At 42.8% G+C, this 27,939-nt stretch overlaps 1 protein-coding gene across 5 annotated transcripts in view; it reads right to left on the minus strand.

The window, feature by feature from the left end:
- Nucleotides 1–27,939, minus strand: part of TNIP1 (TNFAIP3 interacting protein 1) — a 70,164-nt gene that overhangs the window by 21,170 nt on the left and 21,055 nt on the right. For 3 of the 5 annotated variants that reach the window (XM_032210442.1, XM_032210445.1, XM_032210443.1), the window contains exons 2-5: nucleotides 26,595–26,771; nucleotides 24,665–24,787; nucleotides 13,510–13,598; nucleotides 11,399–11,470 (exon numbers count right to left, since the gene is read on the minus strand). In XM_032210442.1, the coding sequence (XP_032066333.1) occupies nucleotides 11,399–11,470; nucleotides 13,510–13,598; nucleotides 24,665–24,787; nucleotides 26,595–26,733 (423 nt within the window). In that variant the 5' untranslated portion in view covers nucleotides 26,734–26,771. The remainder of the gene's footprint in view (nucleotides 1–11,398; nucleotides 11,471–13,509; nucleotides 13,599–24,664; nucleotides 24,788–26,594; nucleotides 26,772–27,939) is intronic. The other 2 variants (XM_032210444.1, XM_032210446.1) reach the window with 1 other exon arrangement.

Raw genomic sequence — 27,939 nt, forward strand, 5'->3', positions numbered from 1 at the left:
AAAAAAGGAGGGATTTTTCTCTTAAAACTGGATTACAAATCCAAGGCTAGCATTTATTTCCCTCTTCAATGAAGACATGTATCTGGGTTGATGTTGTGATTCTGTGGTCTATACTTACCTTTGTCAGTAACATTTCCAAAATGACTCATTACAGAATTTTTACCTCTTTTACACCTTTATGATTTCCCTGTTCCTGCTTTCCCAGACAATTTACCATGCATACAAGCTAATATTTACTTTCCTTATACAATTTTTTGAAACTCAAGAAGCTGGCAGACATACCTCCATTGAACATAGCAAGGTTTCTCTCTTTCCATAAAGAAAAGTCAGTTTACAGATTCCCAATCAACCAATCTAGGTTAAGTTTCAACAGTCAAAACCTCTCAGTTCAGGACCGAGTAGAGGCTGAATTGGACATTTAAGGATTATTGTTGCTTGGAATTCCCACTGTTGCTGTCTTTAGGACATATTTTTGTTGTCATTTGTGACTGAGCTATCCAGAGCTTGGTTTCAAAACTAGTTTGCAAGACCAATCCTAGAAAACCTTTCCCCCTCCTCATTGAGCAACTCTAATCCATGCCCCATTTAGGATGATAGAAAATGGTTTTTATGGGCAGACTGTTTTGTGCTGTGAATCACAGATTACTTATTCTAGAAACTAAGCATGCTATGTACTCCTAGAAAGCTTAACTCTGACTGCGCACTGCTGGAATGCTCCTTTTGCCTCAGCAAATTTCCTAAACAGACACAGGGAAAATAACAATAAAACAGCCTGCAATGACCTCTGCTCCAAATTACATTTCCAGATAAGATTCCCTGCAATCTCAGACCTCATCAAAGAAATTCAGAATACTCACACAAAGCTAGAAGTGGGAGAGGAGACAATTGTTTATGCCTTACTTGTAACTCCCTACTCCTCAGGCCCCACGTTCCCTTGCCGAAGTGGGAGAGCAAAGGCACAATTCTAATTGCATCATTTGAATGGAGACAAAAGCCATTGCATAACTAGAGGTTTGTTTTGTGAGAGCAATCCCATTCTGACAAAATATCCGCCTCTATTTGAAGAGATATAGATGCCTCCTTCAGACTTTCCCCATCCAAATAAAGGATATGGAAGATTCTGAACAAGATTTCCAGCCCGAGGTTACCATTTTCCAACAGAGGTAAAAGCACGAAACAAAACATACAAAACCATTTTTTTAAAAATCCTTAATTTGAGGTTCCCTAAAGGTCTCATTACTAACATGTCAACATGGCCACATCCATGCTAGCATCCATTAACAACCTGGTCCCAGATCCTACAGAAGAGCTGGGTCTTTCCAGCCTTCCAGAAAGCTGAAGGGATTGAGGCTGCCATATCGGCATGGGAGAGGGGCTGTTCCATTAAATAAGGTAGCATGAGAGAGAAGGTCCATTTGCTGGAAGCCTCCAAGTGACAACGCTTCACCGATGGGACTGGAGCATGCCGATCTTGCTGAAATGGGCAAAAACCATCAGGGATGTAAAAGTAACCACCACTGCTTTGAATTGCATCCAGAATCCTACTTCACTACTACTTTCACTCTAATGGACGATCCTTCCACATCTGGACCAATGTTTCTTCTCTCTCAACTTAAGAAAGCCTTTTCCCACCTTTTCTTCTCCAGTTCCAGGACTTTGTTTTACAGTTGCATTAGCCATTTTCATTTTCAATATTGCAAGTGGTCTGTTGCTCAGGTATATCTGACAGATGGACCCTCCTAAACTTACCTCCTTAATTTCAGGAAGCCTGCCAAGCCTTTGCTACTGGAAGCTACAGTTCATTCTTCAGAGTTTTGACCACATAGGACTGAGCCTTTGCTCAACAGCAAGCCCAGCCAGCTTGGATTGCCACCTCACAGGCAGCCCATGCAAAAGGAATCTTTGAAAGTGAAAACCAGGGAAATGCAACGTTTTACTGAGCACCTATAGCTGACTCATGATCTCCTCCCCTCCAGAGGCTGCCCCAATGAACTTGGTTCAGGGAGAGAGAAAAAATCCAGTCTTGCAAGAGACTTTGCCCATTTCTCTGCCAGATGATTCATGAGGAAAAGACCTCAAGGAGGAACCATAGCCTGTATATCTATCTTCAGTCTAAGGTCTTTATTGCCTTGTAAGGCACAATATAAGGGACTTTCAAGGGACATAACAATGCTCAAAGCAAGATTCTCATTAGATTTTTATCTACTTCTCCCTGGGCAATTTCCCCCCAAACTCATGTCCTGAAGATGTGGCAGACTAACACTTCTGTAATCTGCCGATATGGCAAATAACCAATCATTATGTGTAAGAAACAAACAAGTTGATTTATGGGGTTTTTTCAGGGTGAGGTGAGGAAAATTACAGATGTAACTGTACATTTGTAAATGTAGGTCCCGTGGGTTTTTTTCCCCCTCAGATATCATAGCTACATTAAAGTACAATAAAGAGTATTTAGGCCCTCTGTTGCTGTGGAAACGGAAGTCTTTACCATTTTTATGCCATTGCCTAGCACTTGATAAGTATCTTATTACAGGTGCTTTTTATGGTTTTAGTCTGTGAGATTCCAGAAATGCCAAGCTAAAATCCAAGGCCTTTCTCCACTTTACCTTTAATTATGGGAACAAACATGCTCTAACAATTTCTTTTTCTATGGAGACCCCAGGCCTTTGGGGTCTTCAGCTCATCCCCAGTACATGTGAAAGAAGCTCAAATCCTTTTTAGCTCTACTGGTGTTAAAGTAATATTTTCCCCATTATTCCAACATTGCCAATGCTCAAGCTACACATAAAACATTGCTCAAGCTACACATAAAACCTATCAACTTTTTAAAAAAAGATTTTTATTAACAAACATGTAAAATACACACACACACACAAATTAGACGTACACCACATTTGCACAATACAGTACGAACAGGAACTTCCTGTTCTTTATAATAGCAATCATCAATCAATGCCGCTCACCTTATATTATTTCCCCTTCTATTGTATTTCATTTGGATTTCACCATTCTTAACCCTCTTATTTTACTCACAACTATTGTTTTTTGAGTTTTATTATATTCCTTCATTGATTTTTGTTTCTTTCCTCCATCCACCTATACCATTTATCCCATATCTGGTAGAATTCTGATTCTTCTTTTCCCTGGATTTCTTTAGTTAGTTTATCCATTTCGGCACATAGTCCATAACCTTTCTTATTATTTCATCTTCGCTTGGTATTAATTTGTTTTTCCATTTCTGGGCAAAGGCAATCCTTGCCACCGTAATTATATGTAGTATTAAATACTGGATTTCTTTTTTGTATTTCACAGACATAATTTCTAATTAAAAAAACTTCCGGTTTCCATTCTATTTTAACCCCTGTCATTGTCTCCAGCCAATTTTTGATCCTTTTCCAAAAATTTTTAGCCTCCTCACAGGTCCACCATAAATGGTAATATGTTCCGTGTATTGATTCGCATTTCTAGCATTTTGGGGAGGTATTTGTTAAGATTTTAGCTAACCTTGTTGGTGCCAGGTGCCGTCTGTAAAACATTTTGTACTGGTTTTCCTTGTATGCAACTGATAGTGTCGTTTTCAAATTTATTTCCCAAAATTTTTCCGATTTGTCTAATTCAATATTATAGCCAAAGTTCTGTGCCCATTTTATCATTTGTTCTTTCACAATTTCCTCTTCCATTTTATACTTCAGGAGGAATTTATCAACTATCAACCTATCAACTTTTGTCTTCTAGTAACATTGAAAGGAGTGGCTAGAGAAGGGAGGTGCAAATCAGCAACATATATGCCAATATTATTTGTGGGGATTTAAAAACAGGGAACTTTCAAGTCAGGCAAGATCTCACAGTCTAGGTGTCTCAGACTGATATATTGTTATATGGGAATTGGGTACGTCTAGTCTAGTGAAAAGAAGGACTAGGGGTGATATTATAGTCGTGTTCCATTATTTGAGGGGCTGCCACAAAGAAGAAGGGGTCAGGCTATTTTTCCAAAGCACCAGAAGACAAAACAAGAAGCAATGGATGGAAACTAATCAAGGATAGAAGCAACCTAGAATGAAGGAGAAATTTCCTAACAGTGAGAACAATTAACCTGCATTCAGAGGTTGTGGGTGCTCCATCACTGGAGGCTTTTAAGAAGAGATTGCACAGCCACTTGTCTGGAAAAATATAGGGGGTTCCTGCTTGAGCAGGGGATTGGACTAGAAGATTTTCAAGATCCCGTCCACATCTGTTATTCTGTTAAATTCAGATGAGAATTTCCTAGATTGTTGTATTCACAATTAATTTCAACAAAGTTTGTTGTGTGAATCACCTTTGGTGAGATGAGCAGTTATATAAATTTGATTCATTAATGAATAAACAAAACTCCACCCACCTACCCCTTCGACAACGTATTGCCCCTTTAGACACTTAGTATGGGAATCCTTTGCACTTGCCAATGCTCCAGAAAATCTTACTGCAACAACAACAAAAATGAAATTTTTTGAAAGAATCTAAAATAATCATTTCATCATCTCTTCTAAATACTTCCTGTATTTCCACATGAACTATTCACACACATTTCCAAACATATTATCATTAAAAATCTAATGCAGTTTTTAAAAATCGCATTGGTATCTAATCTTGCTTCCTGTTCCAGAATCCGGGAGTTCCTTTTTTTAAATGTCAGAATGGTGAAATATTTACTCATGAGAACTCAACTGTGATTTAAAACACACATGTTGTGTTTTAGCTACACTATGTAGCTACGCTATGTAACTACGTATAAACAATCTCTGCTTGCTTTATGGAATTATAAAACCTGAAGGTGGATCATGACATTCCTGGACCACCATTAAGGTTGTTATTACAATAATTAATTATAATTGTTTGTAATAATTAATAAAGCTATGTGGTTGCCTGGCATTTATTATGTGTTTACCTCTGGATCAGGAGCTGTACAGTCATTACCAAATAGATGATAGATAGATAGATAGATAGATAGATAGATAGATAGATAGATAGATAGATAGATAGATAGTTTATTTATATGCCGCCCTTTTCCCTGGGGGGACTCAGGGCGGCTCACAATCAAAAGGGAAGGGGGGACAGACTTTTACATATAAGACAGTACATGATTAAAAACGCAACATTCATACCATTCGGGCGGGTAACAATCTTTAGCCCCAGGCCTGATGGGATAGCCAGATTCTAAGGGCTGTGCGGAAGGACTGGAGGGTGGTGAGGGTACGAAGCTCCACGGGGAGATCGTTCCATTGGGTTGGGGCTACCACTGAGAAGGCTCTCCTCCGCGTGGTGGCCAGTCGGCATTGGCCAGCGGATGGAACTCGGAGGAGGCCTAAACGATGAGATCTAATGGGTCGTATGGAGGTGATCGGCAGTAGGCGGTCTCTCAAGTACCCAGATCCACTACCATGAAGGGCTTTATGGGTGGCAAGTAGCACCTTGAAGCGTATCCGGAGATCGACAGGTAGCCAGCGCAGCTCGCGGAGGATAGGTGTTACGTGGGTGAAACGCGGTGCACCCACGATCGCTCGCGCGGCTGCATTCTGGACTAGCTGAAGTCGCCGAATACTCCTCAAGGGCAGCCCCATGTAGAGCACATTGCAGTCCAGCAGTCCAGCAAATGTCCAGCTAAGGGCCAGTTTGCTTAACATAACTAAGTGCTTAACATAACTAAGTGTCTGAGAAAAGTTGCTTTGTCCATTTCTACCCCAGCCAACAGAAAAACAAAACATCAGCAAGTTTGGAAATGCAACCTCCCGATTATGCCTGACAGGCCTATGATAGCTCTTTACCCCATTTAGTAACTTCACTGTTGATTTCTTGTCTGTTCCACACCAGTCCAGATTTCGAAAAAGTGGGTATGTTTTATTTTTATAATAATATAGTTGCTTCTTTAAACCTTCTGCTTGACTAGCCTCACCCATGCTGGCCCGGTAGCAACGCATGAAGAGACTCGCGCTGTTTCAGCTTTAAAAAAAACCCGGCTAGGAGTTCCCCCTTCCTCTGCTTAAGAGCCCTGAAAAATACACAAGCAATACCAAGTAAACGGGACTCACCTTTGAGAGCAAACATGAGACCTCTGGCAGGATAAAGAACTAGTAACTGTTAAGAAAGAGCTATGATAAATTATATCCAAGGAATCCTTCCATACTTCCTGAAATAGAGACCGTGGAAGGCCTTGTTTTAAACTGGAGCAATATGGCAGATAAAAGGGAAACTAAACCCCTAAACAAGATGTATTTACTTTAGAATGTAAACATCAGAAGGTTTGTTAGGATTTTGAGGGTGGGGTGGGGTGTTTGCCTGTATCCTGATTATACTCCTTGGAGGAAGAAAAGCTGCTCTGTCTATGTACAGGACTGAGAACCAGCAGGGGGCTGTGCTTGGTGGATTTCTCCTCCAATAATCCACAGCACAATTGTTCCAGAGGAACCCTGTGCCTTCCCAAGCACAGGAGGAGGCTATGATCATGCTGAGGATTATGAGCATGGTATGCCATCATATGTTGTTGAGCAAGAAACATGTGGGGCATTTCCAAATTATTATTTAAGACACTAATTTTCCATCCCAGCCTAAAGATATTGCTAGTAGAAAATTGGCTGTCCAGAGTGATGGCCCTGGCTTTCATTCACTGCAACTCATGCTCAACAATCACTATAACCACACTGCTTTTGTCCTCTAGTTTTATCATATCCTATTTCAGCAAATTACTATTCAATGGGACAGCGTTTAGAAATCAAGGCACTGCGGTATGGATGGTGCCATGCTTCAGATCTCAAGTTGAAAAGGTCTTAGTGTGGGTAAGGAATTTAGGGCGTGTTAATTTTTTTCTACGTTCAATTTCCAAACATTAAAGGTGCTCAAAAGTTGTGACGTGTCTTGGAGATTGTGAAGATATTTTGGTTAGTGTAATATAATTTAGATGTGCTTGGTAAGTAACTACATAAATATCATAACTTTTAAACATTTTGTTTGTTTCATTTAGCATGCTGTACCACTCAGGAGCTTTGTCAAGAAGCTATAAGTTTTCCCGGCCTTGCAAAAAAAAGCAGGGCAATTCCTGGAAAAATGCTTAATTGAATTAAAGAGGCACTCATATTTACGAGATAAAGATGCAGATCTCTAGCTTAGTGTAGAAGCTAAAATTGCAAAGGTGTCCAGTGTTGGAAGCAGGATCTTAAAAAAAATGAACAGTTCAAACGTGGAATTTCTAAAAAAATAATTAAAAATATAATTTCTAAATGCCAAAGATGCAGTGACCAATCCACATTTCAATTTATATTACGTCCTGCAACAAGCAGCAAAAAAATATTTATACCCTTTCACACAAATACAGTTATATACTCCCCAAGACCCGATATAATAAAAACTATGTTTTCTGGGATTGTCCAAAGCAGGGGTAGTCAACCTGGTCCCTACTGCCCACTGGTGGGCGTTCCAGCTTTCATTATGGGTGGTAGGGGTTTGCTGTAACTCTGCTTTATAAATTTTATAAAGTAAAGTTACTTCCATACTTTATAAATCACCATTACTGTGGAACCAGTGGGCAGTTAGAAAATTTTACTACTAACAGAGATACAAAAGTGGGCGGTAAGTATAAAAAGGTTGACTACCCCTGGTCCAAAAAATATAAAAGTAGGAAGAAGTAGACAGCAATCTCTAATGGTTACATAATTCAGGAATCCCAGACTTTTTCTCAACAAAGAGAAACCGCTGGTGGAAATGGAGGGGAAGATGCAACTTTCCTGTGAGTGCTCATCAATAAACCCTTTCAGGCAAATTAATTTTGTCCATTGACCTGGGTAATTAAGTTTTTCAGGAAACAGAGCTCTAGGAAACCAATTGACAGTAGCCACAAAATTGGAGAAGGAGGCAGAGTCTGTACTTCTTCCTTTCAAAACATGAGAGACTAGGCTCTGTTTTTGGCAGGAGAGAGAGGAGAAGTTCCTGATGCGGAGTGGTGAGGATTTGAGGCCCTGCAAGCCATGAGTTTTGCATGCTGAGGAATCAAATGTTCTGATGTCCTGCACTGTGGTTCTGAAGCCAGCCCAATTTCCCAAGATTACAGGAAATGGGGATGCTACATAAAGTGGCAGTCTTTGCTGGTGGTGAGAAGGGGAGATCCAATGCACTCTATGATGAGTCTTGGTCAGAAGAGTCAACTGGCAAGAGTCTCAGCTCTACAGGTCTTAAGTGCTTGGCTTGCAAAAGGCCATTTCCTCCCATAAGTGCAAAGCGGCGTAAGGCGTAAGACAGATCATTAGACCAAATGCAAATTTGACTTGAAATCAGTCCAAAGGAAAATCCTCCACTCTTAGGAATAGACATGTATTAAAAATAGGGGGGGGGGGGGGTGCATAGGGAAGATAGTTACAGAAATTAGGAGGAGAAAATGGGTATAGGTTGCAGGTATCTAATTCTTACTTTAACATAGAGGGAGGAGGGGACTTCTTAAGGGCAAGATTTTTATGACAGTGGAATAGTCTACATATGGAAGTTGTGGGTTCTCATCTCTGGAGATTTTTAAGAAGAGTTGGAGCAGTCACTTCTCGGGACTGGATTAACTGGCTTCTACGGACTGCAGAGGGATGAACTAGAGCAAATCTGCCAGGATTTTTCACAGTCAGGGAAAGTGGTTGCTGATATTTCTGCCATATCAGCAGAAGTAGCAACTACAACAGTGAACAGATATTGGTCTGGAATTGATACAGAAACTGTCCCACACTCTAATGCAGTGGTCCCCAACCTTTTTATCGCCGCGGACCAGTCAGCCTTTGATAATTTTACCGTGGCCCGCTGAGCTATCAATCACCTATCCACCATCTATCTATCTATTCTAGCTGGCTGGGCAATTTGGGGAGTTGAAGTCCAAAAGTGTTAAAGTTGCTGAGATTGAGAAATGAGGATGAAACAAAAGGGAAGAGAATGAAACAAGGTCGTAGAGAGAGATTGCAAAATGAAAGGGCAACTTCTCTTTTTATTTCCTTCCACCCCCACCACCCCCAACGTGCCTCTCTGGCAATTGGCTGCCCAGGAGGTGGGGAGGGGAAGATGTTTCACAGACAGCTGCCACCCGCCCATCTCTCTCTCTCTCTCTCCGCCTCCCCATCTGACCTCGGCTGCTCCACGGCGGAGACCCCAGAAGGCAAGCAAAAAAAAAAAAAAGGGCTCAGGAGTGGGGGAAGAAAACAAACCCCATCACGTTCCTATCTGTGAAAGCTCCCCGCTCCCTTCCTGGGCAGCCAATTGCCAGAGAGGCAGTGTGTGTATGTGTGTGGGGGGGGGGGTTGGCAGCCCGCGGCGCGCCTAGTCCGCTGTGGAACGCGCTGCCACCCGCCCAGCGCTCGCTCTCTCTCTCTCCCCCCCCTCCAATCTCCTGCTTCTGCTTCGACCGGCCAGCAACTTGTCCCCGCTTGCCCGGGGACTGGCCTCTGATTGGCTGGTGGGGAGAAAGCCTCGCCAGGGAAGGAGGCGAGGACTCCACGGTGACGTCATGGGGACGGCGCCCCCAGGTAGCGGCGAACCGAACGCGCTCCGTCTCCACGGGCTACCAAGGCGGCTGGGCGGGCGGCCGGGGTGGGAGTGGGGTTTGGACCGGAGAGGCGGCTCTCGGGTTCGAGTCCCGGGGTTGATCTCAGACTGCGCGTGTGGGTGAAGAGGCAGCAGGGATCATGGCCCCCGGCCGCTGCAGCGATCATGGCCCCCGGCCGCTGCGCGGCCCGGTGCCAGGTACTCCACGGCCCGGCACCGGTCCGCGGACCGGGGGTTGGGGACCACTGCTCTAATGCATCATCTAAGCTAACTGGTCAGTTGGGCTGCAGTTTGAGTCCTGATACTGGAGCAAGAAAATGGTTAGCTGATTCGTGTTTATGGAGTTACAACAGAATCTGCAGGCATTGTTCAATCTCGAGTGTTGAAGCAAAAGCTTTCCTCCCGCAGCGTTGGGAAGACGAGGAGGCACATCATGCTGTCAGATTTCACCCCAGATATGACAAGAGAATCTCAAGTCTCCAGAGACTCGGTTCCTCAGTCAGGAACTTGCTTACAACACAAGCATCATGGATATGGTGGAGGCTTATGGAAAATCCAAAAATAAAGCCGGTCTGGTCTTCCTGCCTTTTCGAGTCAATGAATTTTCGGCAGTTTTTCCAACAAGGGGAATGAGCTTGATCTGCTTATTGTTGACACAATCTTACTCAAGCAACACTGGTTCTTGCCCCACCTTTCTCAAGAAAGGCTTTAAGATCTGTGCCCGTGATCTTACCTGCCATTCTGCTGGGTGATTACCTAAGCTTGTAAATGTACAGTATATTGTTACCAAAGACAAGGAAATAGCTAATCTGCTAGAAGCTTTGCATATATAATTAAAAAGGAGGGAAAAAACCCTCTTGACAATATCACCTTTAGATTATTTTCTTACACTATGTTCTAACAGTTTTTGTAAATCCGTTCTGGGAAAGGGCCAAGTAAAGAAATCCTTTGGCACACAACAATAGCAATAGCACTTAGACTTATATAGCAACTCATAATGCCTTACAACACACTCTGGGCGGTTTATAGAGCCAACATATTGCCCCCAATAATCTGGTTCCTCATTTCTTTGACCTCAGAAGGATGGAAGGCTGAGTCAATCTTGAGCCGGTCAGGATTGAACTCCAGGCTATGGAGAGAGTTTGCCTGCAATACTGCATTTCAACCACTGCGCCACCAGGTTCCTTATGTATGATTTGTATAGTTGTGTGCTTTTGGGGGGCAAGAAAATATCAATAGTAATAGTTATGAGCAGCTGATGGTTCTAGACAGAAAAAGCCAGCTCCTTGGAAACAGAGCATACAGGGCAATCACAGAAACTAAAGCAGCAATGAGTGGGGCAACCAAGCACATTATGTATGAACGCACTACACCTCCCACTTGTACAATTGGTAGGATTGATCACCTTCTCCCTTAAACCGAAGAATCTCCCTTGTCTTCACCCTTTGTCCGCCATGAAGAAAAAAAAGAATGGGAACATAGGTACCCTTCCCCAAATGATCAAAAACGCATTTGGGCAGTATTTTGAATCTTAACAATGGGTTACAGAGGAAAATTTTCTCTTTTTCACACACATACACTTCTGCACATATTGTCTCTAGATAGGATGCCTGACACTGTTAATTAAAATGTTAAGACTATTAAGCTCATTAAGAATGAGCTTAAAGTTTTTCTACAAGATGCTACATGGTGCAATACACTTAAGTATTCCATTCTAATTTTTTTTAAAAAGTAATCTGTCAAATCCAGGTAGATATCAAAGTTAGCCTGTTTTCTGTTAATTGCTCCATAACTACCTGCTCCTATTTTCATTTCTAAAATTGCACAAGGAAGTTTTGAGAAACGTTTCATTACTTACAGATTTCCTACTACTCTCTTGAGAGGACCTCTTATCTTCATTGCCAACAATTTCAAATTCAGATGAGGATCCCTTAAAAGAAAGAGACAGGGGAAGAAAGCACATGTTTTGCTTTAAATTATGTAAACCAGTGGTTAGATAGCCTCCGAACAGATAACAAAACAGCAACCTACAATAAAATGTTGTAGTATAGTTTTATCTGTTAACCTGTTAAGAGTTTTTGTCAAAGCAGTGCAGCCAAGTAGTCACACACTGTACTACGATATACGAAAGACTTATCGTATTTTTCGGACTATACCTTTTTCCTTTTTCCCTCAAAAAAGAGGCTGAAAATCTGGGTTTGTCTATACACTGAATACAGCATTTTTTGCCTCCCGAAACCCTGCCTCTTCACCAAAATGGCCATGCATTGCCTTTAGGAGGCTTCCAGAGTGCTCCTGGGGGCTGGGGAGGGCAGAAATGAACAAAAAATAGGCAGTTATTTGCTCACTTTTGTCCCCCCCGCAGCCCCCAGGAGCACTCCTAAAGGCTATGCATGCCCTTTTTCTGACAAAAAATGGGCCTGTTTTCACAAAAAACGGCTATTCATGCCCTTTTTTGGGAAGAGGTCTGCAGAGAGCAAAAACTTTTTTTTTTTAATTTGCCTCTTCAAAATCTTGGTGCGTCTTAAACTCCGTTGCATCTTATACTTCGAAAAATACAGTAGCTACCCAATCTCCCCACCCTGTGCTTTTTCAATTAACTATCAACAACTTTTGAAGACTGAGATTTTGGGGTAGATTTTGGGGAAGAGTTACATAGTTTTATATGGTTCACCCACAAATGTGCGAACAACAAAAGCGCGCGTGACAAAACCGCGAGTTCTAAAGCACGCTGACGAATGAGCGCTGAAGCACGCCGACAACAGCGCGCCGACAGAAGCACGCTGTAACCCTAACCCTAAACCTAACCCTAAACCTAACCCTAAACCTAACCCTAAACCTAACCCTAAACCTTACCTTAACTTAAATCGCGCATCTGTTGGCGCGCTGTTGTCGGCGCGTTGATGACATCGCGCTTTTAGCGCCGCGGTTTTGTCAGCGCACTTTTGTCGTTTGCGCATTTGTCGGGTCACGGTTTTATATATTTCTGTAAGCCTCATGCTAAAGGTGCTTTAGCCCAGTTCTGGCGACTTAAGAGTCCATTTCAAGTCAGAATAACAGAAGTCATGTGACATCTAATTCCAAGTGAAATAAATAAATTGCCCCAATCATTATGGTCACTGAAGTTACTATTAACTGCTATATCTTCATTGCATTCTAGCAGACCAATTCACTTCCTAAACGTCATCCCCCAAATAAACTGAGGCATCAACTACTGTATATACTCGAGTATAGGCCGACCCGAATATAAGCCGAGGCACCTAATTTTACCAAAAAAACCTGGAAAAGTTATTGACTCGAGTATAAGCCTAGGGTGGGAAATGCAGCAGCTACCGGTAAATTTCAAAAATAAAAATAGATACCAATAATGTTTTTGAATATTTATTTCAAAGAAAAACAGTAAACTAGCGGTGTATTCAATGAAATACTTCACTCACCTCATGATGCTGATGTCCCGCTGTGATGATGTCCCGTGCAGCCGCGGGAGCGATGTCCCGCCTCCTATGACACACGGCACAGTGATTCCTATCATTGGATCACTGTACCAGAGGAGGTGGGACATCGCTATGTGGCTGCTTGCCATAACAAGGAGGAGGTGGGACATCGTTGCAGAGCGGCAGGAGGGGGAGGAAGGGGAATCGTAAGACAGCCCTGCATTACATTAGAACGTGAGGAGGGGGGATGGTGCGGTGCGCGCTGCGCGGCAAACTGACACAGAGGGAGGGGAAACTCACAGGGGCACTGGGCCATTCACGAGTGTCACCCAGTGGCATGGCCCCGCCCCTTTTTCTCCTCCATTTCGGGCAAATTTTTCACTGACTCGAGTATAAGCCGAGGCGGCTTTTTTCAGCCCAAAAAGTGGGCTGAAAAACTAGGCTTATACTCGAGTATATACAGTACTATGTACCATTTGGTTCAATTGTTTATTTGTGGTTATAGCTATAAAAATACTCAAGGCTGATTTCTTACATTGGAAGATGGCTTTTGTGCTGCTTTTTCTTGGGTCTTCTCACCCTCCACTGGAATATCGGAGGACGAGCAAAGTTCTGGAATCTCACCTATAAAAAGAGTGAATTAGTGAGCCTTGGAGTCCTGATTCTGTGAGCAGAAATAAGCACAATGATAAGAAAAAGAAAGGAAGGGGGGAGACATAGATATTTGGACCGAATAACAAATCCATGGTCTGCAGTTACAGGAAATAAATTCTGAAGTTTCACAGCAAACACAACCATTATTTGCACTTTAGCAATTCCTTGTTTAAGAAAACCCCAATCAGATATGCCAACAAGTCTAAAGTCCTCTTCACCTTTTTCTTATTAAGAGGTTCTAATAAGCCCTAAAGACTAACAAAAATCCACATGTCAAATTATCTTCCCATATGGTGAAAGTGGCTGGTCTCTAGGGCAACATTTGTGTATGATGCAAATGTATATAAATGACATTTGATCAAAGTCAGCTGGAATTTCCCCCCTTTCCTCCTGAGCTTAACACACTGTAATATTGAAAGATCAAAATTATTCCTCAGCTTTTCCATTTGCTGTAAATTTACCTTTCAAAAGGAGATAATTATCGTGGTTAAAAAACCTCTTACATATTTTAAAAGTTACTTAAAATACAAGTATGTACACTCTATTGAAATAAATTGTACACTAATTATTACATTTTCTAAGATTAACAGAGGCTTCCCTGCGAGCCTTTTCATTTGGATCTATCATTTTAGTCATGCATTTTAGCCTTTAAGCAGTACTTCCATCAAATCTCTATCGCACTATGTGTCTTTCTAGAGATCTGGTTACAGTTATTTTGATGCCTGGCAGAAAATTGTAAGTTACATCTCCAACAACTATTAAAAGTATTCAATTAAACCATTTAAGATATGTTTCCTTTAATCCCATGACTAAACCACGTGGACACTTGACTGATTTTGTTTTTTCAAGAAAATATAGGCTTGGGTTTATAGCATTCTCTGATACAATGTTGAACAAAGTTAAAACAACCCCACCATTAGGGACCATTCCCTCGACCATAAAACATTTAACTACTCTAAGCAAAAAAAAACCCACCTATATAATATTTATGCTATATAAGGCACATACATATGGGGAGGGGTATTCATTTACTTGCTCTACTTGTTCGCAAATGTGAGCGAGCATGTACCCAGTCCACACATGCTCTCTGCCCTCCGTGCATGCACTTTGATTACGTGTGCACTTGCATGCATGCACGTGGCTTGAAAATATGCCTAAATAGGACGGTATAGAGCCGGGGGCGGGCCCACCTGCAATTTTCACTACCGGTTCAGGTGAACTGGTCCGAACTGGCTGAATAACATCTCTGTACATACATAGTACTGACATCACCATACAAACAGTTTACATATTGAATGAAAGAAAGATACTTATTATGGGATAAGGGCTTACATAAGGATTTGATTTTCTTCCAGGAGCCAGAGATTACTTCAATCCATACATTTAGTTATGTTTCCTATTGCATAAGGAATCTTTCCCAACCATTTGATCTTTCAACTGGGGTTTCCTCAGATGAGATTTTCTTAACCTTTAGTCAGCGTCTCACAACTAAGGATAATGTATGTATAGCAATCTTCCACTAGCTCCACTTCCTCCTGCTACTGCTAGCTCCTTGGATAAAGGTTTCAAATATTTCAAATATTGCTACAAATGTCCTTTGGCCAGATGTCCCTCCTTCAATTTTTTCCCCCTTATGACGTTAAAGAGTGGCTTCATATTCTGTTAAGCCTCTAGTTCCAATCTTCCGGTCACCTCCCAGGAGGTTCCTCTTAGACTCAGAAGGCTGCTCTCACCTCCATTCTGAACTCTATTCCTTCCAGCTTTCAAGTTTGTTCCTGCAATAGGCTGTCATCAGCTGACTTTTCTCTGTTCATGTTTGGGTTTGACACCTGAGTGCTATACAACAAGACAAGCTCTCGTTATTTGACTAATCAAGAAGAGAAGCAACCTGGAACTAAGGAGAAATGTCCTAACAATGAGAATGATTGATCAGGCTTGCCTTCAGAAGTTGTGGATGCTCCATCACTGGAGGCTTGTAAGAAGAGACTGGACATCCACTTGTCTGGAATGGTATAGGGTCTCCTGCTTGAGCAGAGGGTTGGACTAGGTCCTTTCCAACTCTGCTATTCTGTTACTTGCCCCAGCTTCTGCCTATCTAGCAATGTGAAAGCATGCAAATGCGAATAGATAAATAGGTACCATTTCAGAGGGAAGGTAACAGTGTTCCATGCTCCTTGGCACATAGCCATGCTGACCACAGGCCCACATAAATGTCTACAGACAATGCTGGCTCCCTCGGTTCAGAAACAGAAATAAGCACCGCCCCCTAGTGTCAAGAATATCTGGACAGGGAAAACCTCTACCTTTATAAACCTGGGGGGGGGGGTGTTGACCTAGTTATGGTTTCTACAGGAATCACAGTGACTCAAGCCCAATATGTAGCAAAAGAGGTTCCATTCTCAAAAGAAAAATATACATAAACCAGTAATATCTCAGTAGTATAATTTTCTGCCAAGTTTCAGAATTCCAAAAGAGATACAAAACAGGCCATCTACATTCGAATTGAACAGCCTTCTCTCAACTGAGGGGAGGAATATGACACCACTTATCTCCTGTTTACAACACAGTCCTTTCAGCAGTTCCAAGAAGGTTCCACACCCATTTACACTATTAAAATGACCCTTAGGGCACAAATGAACCTCCAAGCGGCCTCAACAACTCTCAGAATGAGTACTAATGACCAGATGGTTGCAAGGAATATAAATCTTTCCATCCTCCTCCATTCAATCACAACTGAAGAAGCTTCTTGGATGAGAAGCGAAACTTCTTCAAGAAAAAAATGAAGTGTAGTTGCCTTTTGAAAAAGCACCTTTGGGACAACTATGATCTGAATGACTGAGAATCTCCATAGACATTCAGAATTTCCAAATTAAAAAAAACACAAATATTCATATATGGGGTGGGAAAAAAACAAAATGCTGTAGAAGTGGGGGGGAGGGAAATCACATTTTGAATATTAATTAGTCTGGACTTATTGTAATGTGTAATATAAATTCCTTTTATAAATGACTTTTCAAGGCAATGAATTTTTGATGGTTCTCAGAGTCAATTATAATTTTAATGTAAAAGTTGAAGAGGAACCGTATGCTATACAGTTGGAAGATTCACAATCAGAACTTGCAATGAATAATGACTAATAGACTTCCCTACAAAAAATAGGATGTATGTCCCTTAATAGATTACTTTCCAACAACAAAAGACAGCTTTTAACCTGGACATCTTCAAATGGGTAACACTATAATCAACATAATATATCATGTAACAACAGATGGAAAATATCTATACTGAATTGCAGAATATGTTGGGTGCCGACTGTGAATTAGATCATCTACTACTAGTCATAGAAATACACCAGTCTGAAAAACACTAGAGAAGACACTGTTTTAGTGGGATACATACTACAAACCCACTGCAAAAGAATACAACATTGAGATGAGAAAGAGAATCAAAGGGCCGCACCTAGTTGACAGAAAGCTCAAGGATTTGTTGGATTTAGTTAAAATGTTTGTAAAAGAGAAAGCTAAAAAATAAATATTTAAAGCCAGAAGAAAACAAATAACACACTGGCTATCAAACAAGACCATAGCAATGACTAAAGAAAGAAGGCAAATGCCAAAGCAGATCTGTTCAGGCAAACCGGTAGCGGTGGCTGTGGGAGGCTCCGCCCCCCACCCCGACACTGCGCATGCGCAGAAGGTGGTGTGCACTTTGAAGATGAGGTGTGTTCACTCAAAATTCTGGTTAACCTACTGGGTCACAGTGTTTCATCATACAAATTAATATTGCACTGTAGAATGAATTCACAGGTACAGCACAAACTACAATCGGTAATGTCAATGCACAGAAGATGTCTCAATTGTTACTGATCTATTTTAGAACCATAGATATATTCTCTCCCATCGGGCTCCCACTCCAAATTAATTTAACCCCCAACACTGATGACATTTTATAAAGCCTTGAAGATGTGGATAAACCCCAGCTTATGGCTCTTATAGGCTGGGCGAAGTGGTCATTCTGGGTTTTTTCTGACTTGAGTTTATATGGTTTGAGTTTGATTGTCTTTGAGTGTTACTGTGCTATTATTGTGTTTATATTGCTTATTCTGTTATTATTTATACTTATTCTACTGGGTTTTCTATCTTTATTCTCTGGCCAGAGGTTTGATTGGAAAATGGACAGCTATATCAATAAATCAATCAATCAAATAAATAATTTGATTTATTGCCGAAACTCAGGTGAATTATGTACAATTCTAGAACTCTTCAGAACAGGGCAGAGCGGCATAGGATAAGGGACACTTGAAGAATTCATCTATCAGACCAATTTTCACTTTCCAAATTAAATGTGTGAATTAGAATGAAGTACATAATTAGAATGAATGATACAGAGCATACATTACAGTACATTCATAGACATGCATATTTTAAGAAAAATGCACACTTAACTTTGTTTTTAAATATATGTTTATCTAGTATGTAAATGTGGACGTTTGTGTACTTAAAAAAAATCCACGCTGATGAAGAAACAGGATGCACTGCATTTATGACAACAGATAAAATTGAAAGGCCAAATTGAAGTGATCTATTCCTTTCTATCTCAGACAGGCAGAACCTGTCTTGACAATGTCAGCTTCTTTCCTTTTCTTAAGAACTGAAGAGAGAGTTTTGTGGCTTCAGCAATGCAGTAGGAGAAAGTGCATCATTTTGAAGATTAAGCGTATAACTTTTCTTTTAAAGTTTCAAAGCAATGAAAGTAAAGCAACCTGCCACTTATTGACATTTGAGCACAGATGCTCTAAATTATCCAGAATGGGGTTATTATAATTTGCTCTACATAGGGATGCCCACGAAAACTTCAGCTGATCTCAAATATAGCAGCCATTGTGCCTACTAGGAAATCTCAGCACTGTTATGTTATACAACTGCTGCATTGGGTGCCAAGATGTTCTCAAGTGCAATTCATGATGCTGGTTACAACAACACTCTATATGCTAGATGGGTAACAAACCACCTCTCCCTCATAGCTTCTGTTAACCCTGTCCAGTACTTCAGGGGAAAGGTTGCTATCCCCACCCCCATTATGAGGTCTAACCTGAAGATGGTAGTGATGCCTACATTGGAGGAGAAAGAATGGGGACACCAGACATTTGCTTTTTGTGTTTATTGCATTTATTGGGATTGACCATTGGCTTACCTGAAAAAAGTCCAAGCAAGGGTTAAATTCTGTCTTCTGCCCAATGGACTGGATTGAAATGTCTGACCATGCCTCCTGGTCTCCCGGTATGTTGTTTTTCAATGAAGGCATGGTCCCGAAAAGGTAAGTCAAAGTCAATGCTCCATCCTTCCCAACAACGTCCACAGACAAAAAAAGAAGAGCAAATCCGATGAAAGTGAGAAAAAAAAAAACCAGGGTGGGATTGGACTCTCCCGCAGCAGACAGAAAAGGACCCTTCAGATAAGTCAATGGTCATTTTCCTGTGTGCTGCTTAGAGAGTCAAAGCAAGGGATATACCCAAGCAAAATATGTCCAAGGGTGGGAACAAAAAAGGAGTAACAACCCAACCCTAATGGCTCTCAGAAATAACGGAATGCAACACTCTCCTGCCAAAGGCAGCTTCTGCAGATGCAAATTTGTCCAATTTGTAATGTCTGACAAATAATGATGGGGACACCCAGGTCGCAGATCTCCTCCACCGCCGCCTGAGTGGCCCAGGCCACTGTTGTGGCCGCACTACATGTGGTGTGCAGTAACTCGAGAAAGAATGGGTCTGCCCTGCTGTTCGTAGGCAAAGGAGATGCAAGCCTTGATCCTTCTCCCAATGGTAGATGAGGTGACCTTTCGACCCAACAAGGTTGGTTGAAAGGTGATGAACAAGGCCTCCGACTGGTGAAGGGGGGCTGTGCGTTTGATGTACCTCTTAACTACCCTCCGAACATCGAGCAACATCCCTTGGGTGATTCAGGTGTGGACAAAAGTCTGTAAGGACAACTTCCTGGGCACGGTGAAAATACTAATTAACCTTCAGCACGAATGACGGATCGAGACAGAGAACAACCATGTCTGAGTGGATGCTACACAAATCATCTCAGACCAATAGGGGCGCAATTTCTGATACTCTGCGGGCTGAAGTACTGGCAACAAGGAAGGCAGTTTTAAGAGTGAGGTGTCAGAAGGATGCATGACCTAGTGGCTCAAAGAGAGGGCAAGCAAGAGCCCTGAGGACAGTGGCAAGATCCCAGGAACGATAACAATGGACGACCTGGGGACTCAGGTTGGAGGCTCCACACAGGAAACTGTGTACTTCCGGGTGCCTGTTGAGCGGTTGATTGTTGCCATGTGAGAGCACGGTGGACAAAAGCTGCAACTTGGTGTCGTAAGGTGTTAGCGGCTATCCCTCTATCAAGGCCCTCCTGTAGAAACTCTAGAGTTTGAGGAAGTGAAGTGGTAGTTAGTTGAAGATGACGCTTCGTGCACCAGCTAGCAAAGGTGGCTCAGGTGGCGTCATAGATCTGTGTGGTGGAGGGTCTTCTGGAGGCTTGGATGGTGTTGATGACCTTGGTAGAATAGTTGGCTCTCCTCAGGAGGTCCCCCTTAAGTGCCATACTGAAAGTCCCTTTCAGGAAAACTGGGGATAGCCACCACCGGAGAGAACGAAGGACTTTGGTAGGTAGACGTACCTTGACCGATGAATTGCTGGTCTTCGCCCTCTGCATTGGCAGGAGAAACCATTGCAGATCTCTCATGTGGAGTCTCGCCCAAGGAATGATCGAGAGACACGAGATCATCTTCCCCAGCAACAGCAGCAGGATGACAATGCGAGTGCTGGGGGAGAGGCAGACTCTTTGGACCAGTTCTCGGAGACTTTCAACGCGGTCTGGTGTCAGGAAGACTTGGCAAGATGAAGTGTCTATCACGGTCCCCAGGTGCAGAATCCTGGTGACTGGAGCCAAGTGGTTCTTTTCGAGATTGATGGTAAAGCCGTAGTTCTGTAATGTCCGCATGATGATGTGTAGATCTTGTGCTGCTTGCACCAGCGACGAAGACTGAATCAATATGTCATCTAGGTAGCACTGTAGGCAGATTGGTCGCATTCTTAAGTGGGTGGCGACTGCAGACAGGATCTTTGTAAACGTCCGTGCGGTTGACGATAGGCCGAATGGAAGAGTTCTCTATTGAAAGTGGGATCTGGAGTAGAAGAATCTTAGGTAGCGCTTGTGCTTGGGTCTGATGGGGACATGAAGGTATGTCTCCTTCAAGTCTATTGATGTTAAGAAGACTCCCTGTCAAATGCAGCCCAAGATGGATTGGAGGGACTGCATTTTGAACTTGTTGTAAGCCACATATTGGTTCAGTTTCTTCAAATCTAGTATCGCTCTCCACCCCCACCCAAGTTTTGAGCACTAGAAATAGAATAGTGTTCTTGCCCCAGGGGAACTGTTTCTATGGACCTGATTTCCCTGAGGTGATGGATCTCGGCATCCATGAGGCCCCTCTTGGTGGTACAGCTGGGAGTCGGGCAACAAGTCAAGTGGTACCGGGGGGGGGGGAAATTCCAGAGTGAGGCCTATCCGAATCGTTTGGAGCACCCACGCATCTGAGGTAATCTCCTCCGATCGGGTGGCAAAGAGTTGCAGCTGTGCCCCAATGGGAGGATTGGGATGGTGGTCACTTGTTTCGATGGAAAGGTTTGGTTCCAGACCCTCCCCGAAAGGGATGACGGGAGTAGGGCTGCTAACAGGCCCTATCCCGAAATTGATGTCTATTCTGGTTGCAATCCGTCCCCTGAGCGTAGGAACGCTGAAAGGAGGAATTGTTAATCGGAGGATCAGCTGGGCAGGAAGTCTGCCTGCAGGAGGAGGAGGACGACCTGCGGTCTGGTTTCCTAGAAACCGAAGGCATCACCTTCCGTTTATCCTTGTTCTCAATCAAAACTGAGTCAAGGGCCTCCCCAAATAACTTGCCCCCTTTAAAGGGGGCAGAAGCTTCCATTTTGAACGCATGTCCGCATTCCAGTGCCAGAGTCATAGGAGCCTACGAGAGGTGACATTAGAAGCCATGGCCCGCGAGGCAAACTTTGCAGCGTTAAGGGTGGCATCTGCAGAGTATTCCACCGTGGCCACAATTTTGTTTATGCCATGCCACAGTCTGGCGTACCCTGTCAGGAGTCTAGTAAGTAACTGACGAAGCCAGGCTATAGTGGCCCTATTAAAGAATGAGGTGGAGGTGGCTGCCTTAATGGCCCTCTAGAAAGTCAGGTGGCAGCACTGAAGAGGAAGTGAGAGCTTGAACTGGAAGATCAACAGAAGGAAGCTTAAGAAGCTCCTCCATGGTGGGACCCACTGAGTAAAGGTGTTTGAGACCCAGAGTCCCAGGCTGGACCCACTGGCACTGGACTACGTCTTTAAAGAGTTTGGGAGAAGGAACAATCTCCTGGGCGGGAACCTTCTCATCAAACAGGCCTTTACTGTGATCCGTGGGATCCGCAGCGGCCTGGTCCGGGGAAACCTCCACCTCCATGTGGGTGGACACCTTTGCCTTAATAGCAATAGCAATAGCAGTTAGACTTATATACCGCTTCATAGGGCTTTCAGCCCTCTCTAAGCGGTTTACAGAGTCAGCATATTGCCCCCAACAATCCGGGTCCTCATTTTACCCACCTCGGAAGGATGGAAGGCTGAGTCAACCCTGAGCCGGTGAGATTTGAACAGCCTAACTGCAGAACTGCAGTCAGCTGAAGTAGCCTGCAGTCCTGCATTTAACCACTGTGCCACCTCGGCTCTTTTATTCTTAAATAGAATAGCCTTAAACAAGGATAGTTGGAACAAGCCAGTAAAGGCCGGTTTATCTGGGATGATGTTCTCATCGTCTGATAACTCATGTCCCCCAACAGCTGCCTCATCCCACACTAGTCAGCACTGGCCACCGATGGAGGTGGAGAGGGCGGCCTGTGGGATCACTCCCGGGAACCCTGAGAGGGTTGCGGAGCTGGAGGAGCCTGTCGGGCTGGAGGGGCCCGGGGGGCTGGAGGGGCCTGTGGAACGGGTAAAGGAAGCTGGGGAACTTGTGGTTGCAGTTCACGCCTCTGGAGACTCTCAGCTATTCCCTGGCTGATTGCTGCAGAGATGATTTCCCTCATTTCTGCTGATAGGCCTGGGCCCTGGTCCTCCACTGGGCGGCTCCCCGTCACAGTGGGTCTGACTGTGGGATCTCTGGCTAGGAACAGGGGAGGGAGAGCCCTCCCTCTCAGAGACCAACTCACACTCAAATAAATCAGCACACACCCCCAGGGAGGGAGAAGGAGACCTGGACCCCCCAGATAGGGAAACATCCCGGAGAAAAATTTCACTCCCTGATATAGAAGGAGGAGGAAGGGCCCCCCACTAGATCTTGACCAATAGGGCTTCCTGGCTGATCTGGCTGGTGCCACAACCTGCCTTTGGGCCTTTGCAAATTCCTTCTCCAGGGCTTTCTGGTGCCTGATAGCATATTTTTCCTGTGCTTTCATAGGTTTTCCGGAGTAAGGATTAGTGGCCCTGGTCCCCCCAATGGCCTCCCTTGCAGCCCTGCCCGCCTTCTTGAGATAGGACCCCATCTGATTAGAGGACTGGCCTGCCGGAAGAGGATCCAAGGAGATTTCATCTGCCATGGTGGGTAATGCGGGTGTTGTGCTTGTCGGGCTGAGAAGTGAATTGATTGCCGCCAAGTCCATTGATGGATGGGCAAGCGTGCACTGAAAGGACACAAAGAACGCTGCTGGGGGGAAGAGATGATGAGAGATGCCATCAGGAATTGAAAGGCGATGCGTAGAGGATGGCCGCAGCCAAAGACCTCTGAAATTTTCGCCTGGTAACCCGCCACTGTTGCCAAAGAACACGGTAAACAGAGCAGAAGGTGGAAAGTTTGGTGCCCCAAAATAGCCACTGGAAGGGGCTGGCCAAAATGTCGGCGCCCAAAAGACAATCATGTTGTCCTGGCTCCGCACGGAGGAAAACCGACTGCTGGTTGCCTCTTCGTCGCTGGAGAAAACCCAACAATGTCTTGGGGTGTCTTGCCATGCGGGTTGCCAACTGGACGAGCCCCAGCGGTAAAGAGCCAGTCGGCTGCCTCCCAGCACCTGGAAAAAAACTCCGGAACGCCTGGGGAATCAAAGGTGCTCTGTCGGCTCCTTGAAAGGTCTGAAACCTGCAAAGGAAAGTCTATGACCTGAACTTAAAGAACTAATTAAGGAAATAAAGGAGAAAAAACTTCAAAGGATACAGATAATAAAGGTAAATTTAGAAAAAAATCTCAGAGAGAGAGGGAAAAGACATCCTAATGGGTAATGAACTAAACTGAAATACTGAACATACCGGGAGACCAGGAGGCGTGGTCAGAAATTTCAATCCAGTCCATTGGGCAGAAGGACAGAATTTAACCCTTGCTTGGACTCTCCAAGCAGCGCACAGGAAAATAGGTTTGTTGTTCGTTATTGGATTTATTTTTTTTATTTTTTTTGCTTTTTATTGCCATTGGACGCCACCTAGAGTTGATTTCCCCCCCCAAGATAAATGGCCATAGAAATCTTTTAACTAAATCAAGTTAAATAAATTATTCATCGATTTAGCCACTTGGCTGCTCCTGGTAGCATTAACCCTTTAATCTAAGGGTTTCCCCACCTTTTACTTTTTGAGATTATTTTTTTCTCCACTGGATAAAACCTAGGACACTTTCCACTGCTCTGTTATGCAGCTATGATTCAATTCCATTGTATTCATACACGGAACTGTTAGAAGAGCTGAGTTCATTTTATGCAAACTTTCCTATTTGTGTGAATGCTTTTCATACATCACAGTGTAGATTGGAGTGTATTTTACTATATCTGATTCATATGCCAGAACAGGGAAAGGCACAATTGCAAATTTATTTTTCCTGCCTCCACTCAAAACTTCTTTTTTTCAAATCTTTTTTCAAATTTCATTCCCTTTCTCTCACACATTAATGTACGAATTTAGGTTTGGCAGAGGGACATTCACGTATTTGTTCTCATATTCTCATACCTGCTATTTCTTCAAATTTTTCAAAAGAAGAGGCTGATCTTAGCATTTCGTTGTCCTTCACAAGGTCTTCCACTTTTTGACGTAATCTGGACGCTTCTAACTGGGACTCTTCTAATAACTCTCCTGGCAAAAGAGAAAAGGTATCATTCGGCACATCCTGATCCATGCTCAAATCTTTTTTTCTAGCAATACATCATATCTGTAGTCCAGCTTACAATGCTCGCCCCATTGTACTGCATTTTAATATAATGATTATTTGATAGCTTATCATTTTCTGCATAGAGATGATCCTTGCTTATCAGCAGAGCAGTCAAATGTTTATACACTGACAAGATAGCTAATTAAGCAAGTATCTCTATGTAGAAAAAAGGTAACCTTTTCACTTTACACAAGTGTCTCATTGATGTACAACCATAATTCAGCTTTAATGTCTTAGAGCAGTGATGGCAAATCTTTTCAGCATGCATGCCCTCATCGGGGGTGCATCCCAGAAGAAAGCTGCCAAGTGAGCATGCATGCGCTGAAAACCGGAAGTTCATTTCCCGGCACGTGCATACTCACTTGGCAGCTTCTCTTCCGGTTACTGGTGCACATGCGTGCATGATGATCAGCTAGCCAGAGCCCATGCGCACAATGGAAACCAGAAGACCAGCTCTTCTGGTTTCCAGCACTGCCGCACACGTAAAAAACAACTGATCATTGGGCGTACATGCGTGCCAGAAACCCAGAAGAGGAACTGGTGACATTGCGCGTGCCAGCCAACATGGCTCCATGTACCACTTTGGGCAAACGTGCGATAGGTTCACCATCACAACTTTAGACTGAGATCATGAGATTATTTATTGATTTGATTTTTATCCTGCCTTTATTATCTTATATGTAACTCAAGGTGGCAAACATATATAACACAGTACTCCTTCCTCCTCCTATTTTCCCCACAACAACAACCCTGAGAGGTGGATTGGACTGAGAGAGTGTGACTGGCCCAAAGACACCCAGCTGTTTTCATGACTAAGGCGGGACTAGAATTCATAGTCTCCTGGTTTTTAGGTCAGCCTCGTAAGCACTACATCAAACTGGGTTTCTGGAAATACGTGTGGCTCTGTAGGGTGAGGTAAGAAGGTAGCAATATCAACAGAAACAGAAGCCTATGAGGATGCTTTCGTTTCTTTTTATTCAGAAGTGCTAATGGCAATGAAAGCATTAAACATGTAGGTCATGTATGTTTGAATCCAGAGAATTTATCATGCCCGGTTTACATGCAACACCTTACTTAAAATGTCTGGCTGCTATCATAACAACTCTTCATTTTGTATTATATAATGCAAACAATGTTATTTTGTATTGGTACGAAAAAGGAATACATCTAGCGGCAGAAGCTGCTGTTTTCCTTATAAAGCTAGCTAGATAGCTGGATAGCTGGATAGCTAGATAGCTAGATAGATAATCCCATAAATATACTATTTCTACTTGAGATTAGGCTTCTCTTTCACCATGAAGGAGAAGAAAATCACTTCATACCTTCTGCTGCTGCCTGAGTTGATTTTTATCTCTTTTGCCTACAAAAAGTGACCAATTACAGCCCATAAATCAACTAATGAGTGGGAGGGGGTGAGAAATGCACCCTTTTAATAATACAAATATTAAGATTACAAATTGCACTTAAGTTACACAATTACTTTTCTTCTTACTTGAATTACATTTGCTGTGAGATCACTCCTGCTTATTTTCTACAATAAATCCACCCAACCAAGCAGGTGCACCTGTTAGCAAAGGGCCTCTTATGCTTCTGTGAAGTTGAAGATTTGAGGGGTTTACCAATAAGAGCTAGATTAAAAGCTATTTTTCTAAAGGTTGCCACACATATGATGGCATTCAAGTCATCAACAATAATAACAAGGAGTCAATTGTGCTTCCATTTCATGCTCACCGTTACCTAGAGATTTAATCCCCTGCATATTCTCCTTAAGTTTTGCATTTTCTTCCACTAGCTGTTCGAAGGCAGCAGATGCCTTTTCCTGTGTTCCCCCACCAGGGTCATAGATTCGATAAGGTCCCTTGCTTTCCATGACTGCAGATCAATTACTGAGTTTCCAGGTATTTCTGCCTGATGTGAAAAACAACAAGAAAAAGTTAGCATTCCCAAAGAGAATTCATCTCAGAAGGTTGAAATACTCAAGAGCATGGGACAGTTTCAGTCGGTGTATCAACAGTCGCCAATTACATCCTGCCTGTAGATTAGGGCTTTCATAGAAACAAATAATCTGAATTTAGATTACATTTTTTCTGAATACTAATTTCTTGGTCAGTGATAACCATCTAGATCATGGGTATAAAACTTGCGGTGTCACATTGCCGTCATGTGACATTCTGCACTATTTTCCCTTTGTGGAGCTGAGGTGGGTGTGGCCTGTATGTGAAGCCACTCATGGGTCACCAGTTTGACACCCCTGACTTAGATCAATGAGGTATGGACATAAAATGGTTAGGAAACCCCCATAGTAACCAAACATTCCCGGGGGGGGGGGTATTGTTGAAATTTTTCTGCCTTTCTCCATATAGAATTCAATAATTTTTATCCATAGGGATTAACAGGAACTTTAGAGAACAGTAACTGAGAAATCAAAACAAAAGCTACGAGTGACGCAAAGAGCCATGGTGAAATCATGCTCAGCATTACAAGACCAGATAGAAAGACCTGCACATGGATTAGAAAACAAATGAAAGTGTACAATATCATCAAGAGAGTAAAAGAATTGAAATGGAAATGACTGGTCACATAGCAAAAAAAACTGATGGCAGGTGGACCAAGGGCAGTCATAGAATGGATCCCACTTGATAAAAGCGTTCATTCTAATTCTAAATTAGAATTTAAAATATGGGTATTATCAGATATGAACAAACCATTGATCAATACAAGCAACAAAAAAGTAAGTGATAAATAGATAAGTAGCGTCTATAAAAACAGGAAAAATATTTTTCTAAGTTACTAAGAAATATATAAGGCTAATATTTAGATACCACTAATCCATTCCAGCATTTATGACATGTAACCCTGATCTAAATTTTATTGCTGAAGTAATTTTGGAAAGTCCAAAGAACCTTGCGATCAAATGTGCTACAGTCCCATGCATCTCCCCCTGACTCAATTTTTCTGACATTGGTCACCTCCCGATTCCAGTCATTCTAGCATCTTAGGAAGAATGACAATTCTCAAGAAACAACTGCAATTGAGGAGATCCAAGCTTTTAATTCCTGATGTTTCACCAATGTCC

This window comes from Thamnophis elegans, chromosome 2 (genome assembly GCF_009769535.1).
Source record: "Thamnophis elegans isolate rThaEle1 chromosome 2, rThaEle1.pri, whole genome shotgun sequence".
Lineage (NCBI taxonomy): Eukaryota > Metazoa > Chordata > Lepidosauria > Squamata > Colubridae > Thamnophis > Thamnophis elegans.